This window comes from Otolemur garnettii, unplaced genomic scaffold (genome assembly GCF_000181295.1).
Source record: "Otolemur garnettii isolate 467f Iridium unplaced genomic scaffold, OtoGar3 scaffold00166, whole genome shotgun sequence".
NCBI lineage: Eukaryota > Metazoa > Chordata > Mammalia > Primates > Galagidae > Otolemur > Otolemur garnettii.
The window spans coordinates 3,691,462-3,699,344 of NW_003852561.1; the positions used below are offsets into that span (position 1 = coordinate 3,691,462).

At 34.4% G+C, this 7,883-nt stretch overlaps 1 protein-coding gene across 2 annotated transcripts in view; it reads right to left on the reverse strand.

Moving 5' to 3' along the window:
• GOSR1 (golgi SNAP receptor complex member 1) overlaps nucleotides 1-7,883 on the reverse strand; it is a 46,857-nt gene that overhangs the window by 7,306 nt on the left and 31,668 nt on the right. For both annotated transcript variants that reach the window (XM_012811584.2, XM_003800105.2), the window contains exon 7: nucleotides 5,644-5,673. In XM_012811584.2, coding sequence (XP_012667038.1) covers nucleotides 5,644-5,673 — 30 coding nt within the window. The remainder of the gene's footprint in view (nucleotides 1-5,643; nucleotides 5,674-7,883) is intronic.

The following is a 7,883-nucleotide window of genomic DNA, read 5'->3' on the forward strand; positions in this document are numbered from 1 at the left end:
AGTAGCTGGGACTAGAGGTGCCTGCCACAATGCCTGGCTATTTTTTGTAGCAATTCTCATTGCTGTTTTTTTTTTTTAGCTGGCCAGGGTTGAGTTCGAACCCCCCACCCTTGATATATGGGGCTGGCGCCCTACCCACTGAGCCACAGGTGCCATCAATTTATTTATTTTTTGAGACAGAGACTCATTATGTCACCCTTGGTAGAGTGCTGTGGCGTCACAGCTCATAGCAACCTCAAATTCTTAGGCTTAAGCAATTCTCTTGCCTCAGCCTCCCAGCAGCTGGGACTACAGGGAGAGCACATTTGGTCAGTGCCCTAACCACTGAGCTACGGGTACAAAGCCAACATAAGTTACTTTAGGAGAAAAAGAATGAAAGGCACCCACCAGGAGATTAATTTTTTCTTTATATATTTTAGTATTATTTAAGTTGTTGTCATGCCTAATATTAGAAAAATTTTACTTTAGTGATAAGAAATGTTAACAACATTTGCTACTCCACACACACACAAACACAAATAATAATATGGACATGCTAAGATTTGGATCACTTTTGAGTGAAGTTACAGGAAATTATCTATGCAAATTTAGAAAATGATTAAGTCCTAGTCTTCTTGGGGTCCTGATAATTCTCATGTGCTCCAATACTAACAACCCAGTCTTCCTAATACTTTTAGAACTATTCTAGAAAATTATCTGTTCTTGAAGAAATTGTAAGGTCTGCCATTTTTAGTGCCCATCCCAATTCTACCTTTTAGTAGGCTGGCATAAAATTTTGGTAAAATCTGAAAATGACATTTTAGAATAAAGAAATTTAATTGGGTAAAACCAAAAGCAACCGAGCCAACTAACAACTACAACAAAAATTTAGTCCCTCCAAATCTACTACTGTTATTCACCTCAATCCTGCTATGAGTCAAGTAATGAATTCTGTAAGTTTTCCCCAAATCTTAGAAAAGCTTAAGAGTTGAAGGCATTAGGTACCCATGCAAGCAGAATGGTGAGCAGGGCTAAAAATCAGAGATTTGTGGTAATTTATATAAGGAGTTGCCAGACCTCTAAACTGCCTTCCTTATCCCATGGACCCAAGTGATTGTCCCCAATCCAGCAGAAGAACCTAACCCAGGAGAAGAGACTTAGAGATACTGACAATTTGAAGTTCCCAATGAAAGAGCCAGGTGTCTACCTGATCATGCATTCTGAGGACTACCACCCAACAAGTCTCATCATCCATGACACACACAATGAACTTCTACTCACTAGTTTTTGGAGCCACACCCTTAAACATGAACTAATGAATGTCAGCAGACTTTTGAGAAGTGCCTCTAACATAAAAGGCAGAGAGCCAAACCAACCAACCACAGCAAAATCAAGTCTGAGGAAACAGAGATGATAAAGGAAGACCAAGAAATTCTAAAATAAAATTGTATTTAATGTCTTCAGAGAGATAAAAGATGATCATCAGATTCAAGAAAGCTACACATATAAACATGTATGCATATGTGTATCTATCTCCCAGGAAAGAGCTCAAATAAATTTTAAAAAGAACAGCAGAAAGAAAAGTGTAATGGAAGAGTTAGAAGGAGAAATGAAGTAAATCTCCCAGAGAACTGACCAAAAAGATAAATGGAAAGAGATAAAAAGTGAAAAAGGATCAGTTCAGAAGGCCCAACATACAGCCTTTTGAAATTTTTTAAAAGAAACAACAAAAGAAAAGGAGGGAAGAAAATTATAAATAACATAAGAAAATTTCCCAGACCTGAAGATGAGTTTCCACATCATTTGAACTTACTCGGTGCCTAATGCAATGGACTGAAAAAGATGCATGCCAATATAACCCTCATATTAATTTGAATAAAGTTAAAAAAAAAAAAAAGGAAAAGATGCATGTCGAGCTCATCATGGTGTAAATGAAATGGAAAAATAATAGAGAAAAAGAGATGTCTGTAAAAGCTTCTAGAGAAAAAAACACACCCTATAACAAAGGATCAGACATTTAAACTGGCATTGGACTTTAACAGCAATACTGAAAACAATGCCTTCAAATATTTCAAAATTATTTTCAACCTAGAATTTCATATCATACATAAACAATTACTCAAGCCTAAGGGTAGAAGACAGACTTTTTAGATGTGAAAAGTCCAAAAATTTATCTCCTATTCATTCTCAGGAAGCTACTGAAGGACATAGGTCAGCATAATGAGGGAATAAACTAAGAAAGTGGAAGACGCTAAACTCAAGAAATAGGTGATCTGAAAAAGAAGATTATTTTAGGCTAAAGTAAAAGACATTCCAGGACCAGAACAATGTAGCAGGCTGAGAGAACCACCAGACAAGATTAGAGCAGAAAGCAATGGTGGGGGGAGAGGGTCAATGTCAACTCTATAATACATTGAATTTTAGATCCCCCAAATCAAAAAGAGCACAAGAAGAGTCAAACTTAACTTCCATCATTTAGTTTTAATTTTTTCAGCTTAAGTGACCATCTATGACAGAATATGATACATTTAAAATGTGATTTTTAAAAAATTTATGTCACAAAGTATTTAAAAGTAGGTATTATGGCCTTGTATAAAGTAAAAACAAACTTCAAACCTAGACTGAGCGAGCTGAGGTCAATCTTTGAATCATATACACCTTCTATTAAACTGGGACTATCACCATCTCCTATACACTTTGACTCACAAGTGGATAGAGATTAAAAAGTAAATTCTGCAAAGCACTTTGTATTCCTTGGAGAATGGACATTATCATCATACATTATGTTATTATCTTGTTGAATATGCATGATTTCCAGTACGACATCAAATATATCTAGACATACTTTCCAATCTCATTCCATCATTTAGAGTCAAGCTGAGTGAAATCTAGGCTGTTGTTATTTTCAAAGGTCAAATACTCAGAGGCAAAACATAAGCTCCAAATTATATGTAATGCTTTTAAAATGATAAATCATTGATGTACTTACTGGAACTTCAACTTTCTTAAGCTCAGGCACATTTTTTTCAGCAACAGATAATACTAGTTATACATTTAAAGCTTAGGAATAGATGTGTAAATATTAAAAATATTAGTTCTTCTTCAATAAATTGATGTCAAAGTCTATATTCAATTGTTCACATTTTTTTTTGTTCACAAATTTTTAAAATATATCTCTAAAAGGAAAAGGTAATTTTTTATTTACCTTTGAAATATATAAAAATTGATACTTAAATTTTACATTATCCATAAGAGACCATGATTAGCCCTATATTCAGTGAAATTTCACTTGGATTACCTATTATATTTTGAAACAAAGAATAATACTGAAATAAAAGACCTTGTAATAATTTTATTTTTTTTTTGAGACACAGCCTCAAGCTATTGGCCTGTAGAGTGCTGTGGCATCACAGCTGACAGAAATCTCAAACTCCTGGGTTTAAGTGATTCTCTTGCCTCAGCCTCCCAAGTATCTGGGACTACAGGTGCCCACTATTTTTTGGTTGTAGTTGTCATTGTTGTTTGGCAGGCCTGGGCTGGATTTGAACCACCACCTTTGGTGTATGTAGCTGGTACCTTAGCCAGTTGAACTACAGGTGCTGAGCTATAATAACATGTTTTTAATTAGCAAAAGAATAGAAGTGATTTCATGGTTCAGAAATGTTCCCATTCTATTAGGCAACCCCAAATTTTTATACTTATGTTACCAGCCTTTAAGTAGGCCAGCTCTGAGTAGAGAAGCCTAATTAAGGCAGCCTGGCCCTAGAAGACCAGGCAGAAAGAGGGGGAAATAAAAGGAAGAAAAAGGATTATAGAGGAACTTCAAGAATTCCTGGCAAAATGTGACCAGACCTCATGTGCTAATGAAAGAGAAGAATTTATAAGGGAGGTATTTCCATCGCAAGTAAGCAATTCTGTGAAAATTCTGCTCAGAGGCATGATGTAGTACACGCAATTTAAATAAAAATTCAAGACATGATAACAGCAAATTATTATAAAAGATTATAAAGTCCTAAGATTATTATTAAATAATGATGAGACTATATTATAATCACTTGAATAAAGTAAGAATCCATGAATCCATACTGATATGAGCAAATATTTAGGAAATAAACACTGAAATATTTAGAAGAGGCATCACATCTGCAGCTTATTTTCAGTAGTTCAGAAAATAAACGGTGAAAAAGCAAATGTGGCCAAATGTTAACATTTGAGGAAGCTAGGTAAAAGGTAGATGGGATTTTTTGTACTATTGGAACTTTTCTGAAAATCTGAAATCATACTGAAATAAGAAGAAGTTTCCTAAAAGAAGGATTGTATTAATTTACAGATTACCTAGTATCAGCCAGGTATTACAGTAGGTATTTTTCTCACATTTCTTTAATCTTCATGATAATCTTGCAGGGTGGGTATTATCATCTCTCCCATGTTTTTAAGCAAATAAGAAAATGAAGGCTCCACGAAGTTAAAGCAACTTCGAACAAAGATCTAATAAGTAGCACCGCCAGGTTGCAAACCAAATCCCACTCTAAGGCTTGTGTTCTTTTTTATAATGTAGTAATAGTAAACATAATAGTAGTTTAGATGGAGCTCTGTCTCTAGAGTTAAACTCAGATTGAAGGACTGAATCCTCAGTGCTTTATTCATGGGATGACAGGCAAATTACTTATCTTAATCTCATTTCTGTTTTGCAAATAGGACTTAATTGGTTAGTGTCTATCTCATGAGTTATTGAGAAGATTAAATAAAATCATGCATGCAAAGGACTTTAGCTTAGGACCAGGGTCCATAGTAAGAATGTAAATGTTTGTTATTTCCATGTGCTTCATTCTACCTTTCCTAAAAAAACAATGATTTATGCAGTGCTAAATTCTAAAGTAGAGACACCTACTTAATTTACCTTTTTACTGTCATAAATATTTAATAATTCACCAAATCTAGAAAATGAAGCAGTTTAAAACAACATGTAAGTGTCCCTTAACTTAAGCAAGAAACTAGCTCAATGTTATTACAGATAATATCAAATATTACTACAGTAGATTTCTACAGCTACTATAACAAAAACCAAGTCTACATAAATGGAATAAAAATGACATTTATCAAATCATGCTTAAGATTGTTTTCCATTCAAAAGTGAGTATAAAAAGATTGAGGCTGGGTTCAGTGTCTGTATCACAGTGGTTATGGTGCCAGCCACATACACTGAACCTGGCAGGGGTTCGAACCAGGCCTGGGCCAGCTAAACAACAATGACAACTGCAACAAAAAACAGCTGAGTGTTGTGGCGGGCCCCTATAGTCCCAGCTACTTGGGAGGCTGAGGCAAGAGAATTGCTTAAACCCAAGAGTTTGAGGTTGCTGTGAGCTGTGACGCCACAGCACTCTACCTAGGGGCAATGTAGTGAGATTCTGTCTCAAAAAAAAGACTGAGGCTGAAAATACTACGTATGGATTAAATGGAAAAATTCACATAAGAGTATAGTGACTGAAATGTTTTGGGTTTCAAATGTCCCTTATAAGGAAAGGACACAGTAAAAATACATTATCATCTAAAGAAAATCTCATCTTCAAGGAGGATGAATTGACTTTAAGTATTGTTATAAGATTAACCTGATCTGCTCATTAAATTTACAAGCAAACAAAAACAACAAAAAATTATACCCACCTTATTGTCTCTTCTATCAGACGATCTGAGCTGTAATTGAAACAAAGTTCAAATTCTGGAATTATTAAATGCACATTTAAAACTTGCGCTTAGTTTTTCTACATTTATAAACTTTTTAGTCAATTATGAATACAGTATGCCCAGAATTTTGAATATGGGGAAAAGTCTGTATTCCAAAATAAATTATTCATATACAGTATAATTTTCACCTTACTTCTATTGGTTACCTTAAATCTATTTTTTTCAGAGATACCTGATAATTAAAGTCAGAACAGTTTTAATGATAACATAAAGAAATTAAACTACTTCTTTAATCTAGATAACTCAGAGGTGTCACTATCATCTATTCAGAACTTAAGAATCATAACCATCTTGTTGAGATAGGATAGGCAAATACAGCCTTGATGGCCATAAGTAATAATTTTTTTACCCCTTAAAAGCTCCTTCCTTTTTTGGAAAGTTTTTCTTTTTTTTTGAAACTACACCATATCTCAAGTTACTAAACTTTAGAATTTAAGAATCTGAATAAAGTCACCAAACACACCGTAGGTCTGTAAATTATTTGCCTTTATGCATCACACATTTTGAAGAAACAAAACCATTTTAGGGAGAAATTTATAAATAAAATTTGATAAAAGGGTCAGTTTTACATTAGAAGTAGGAAAACAAACTTCCAATCATGTGTATCCACTTGGCACAGTGAAAAGTACACGGTAGGCGTTCAAATAAAACACTTGCATATTTTTTCCCAACTATTTTCCAAAAGAATTTCTAAGTTGATTCTATAAAGTTGTAAAGTTCAGATTTCATTATAAAGTAGTGGAGTAGGAAATCTAAGTTACTGCATGAATTAGGGACCAAAGATGAGCTTTTAAAAAATGTCATAATAGTTTATATAAATCCAAATCCTTTGATTAAGAATTTCAAAAATTACAAATATGGTGGTGAAAGCCAGACTGTTGTGGCTGTTTAAGTGCTGGATCTGCCATTTATGAGGTATGTGACATTAGGCAAGTTCTTTTGTGCCCCAGTTTTCTCATCTGTAAATTGATAATGGTAATAACATCTACTTGTTCGGAGAATTACAGAGGTGTACGTAGTTTCTAGATCCATACCAGAGACACAGTAAGCACTAAGTATTTTTTGCTGTCATTATTTTCTCAGCAACTACATACTTACTCTAAATCTAAGCATAAAATTGATATAAACTTCCAGATAAACCCACTACTCTGGTAAGATCTATTGATTATTAAGTATGCATTTATTTATTTTTTTTTCTAATGTGAAGTTTCTCAGGACTTTAAATATCTCATTGTACATATTCAAGAGGATATTCTGGGGTATAGTTTTTGCAAACACATTGGATTAAATTTTGGGTAACATACTTTAGAAAAGATTTGACTATTATCATACTACTTGTTCTCCGATTCTTTTATTGTCATTCTTTTTCTAGGTTTGTTGTTCTTTTTCTGGTTTTTGTTTTGTTATTCTGACCTGGAATGTTTTTCTCACTCCTCCTTTAACAAATGTGTATAGAAGTACTCCTGGAAAGTACTCAGTCAGATGGGTTGCAAAGATAGGGAACTAACCTCTGCAGATTTTACAATGCAGAGAGATGAGACACAGGTGAACAGGCACCTGGATAAAGTGGCCACAAAAGACAGAATGGTTAATTGGGGCTAATACCTCCTTGATCAACACAATGGTTTTGTTAACTGTCCTTGTCACAGCCACTTAGCCCATCGAAGGGCATAAAAACAAGATATTCCAAAATCCAGGTAGCACAGTATGAAAATAAAGAATTCTACTGCCAAGATTTTATGAAGAAGACTTCATTGGCAATCACAACAACAACCTAAATAACCAAATAGGACTTAATTAAGCTCTGCACAGCTAAGGACACAATAATTAAAGGAAACAGACAACCGTCAGAATGGGAAAAGATTATTCGCAGAGTATGAATCTGACAAAGGTTTGGTAATTAGAATCTACAGAGAACTCAAATTAATCAACAACAACAAAAAGCAAACAATCACATCTTCCACTGGGCAAGAGACATGAACAGAACCTTCTCTGAAGGCAGACAAATGGCCAACAAACATGAAAAAATGCTCATTGTTCTTCATCATCAGAGAAATGCAAATCAAAACCACACTAAGATATCACCTAACCTCAGTGAGGACAGCCCACATTACAAAGTTCCAAAGCTGCAGATGCTGGCACAGATGTGGAGAGAAGGG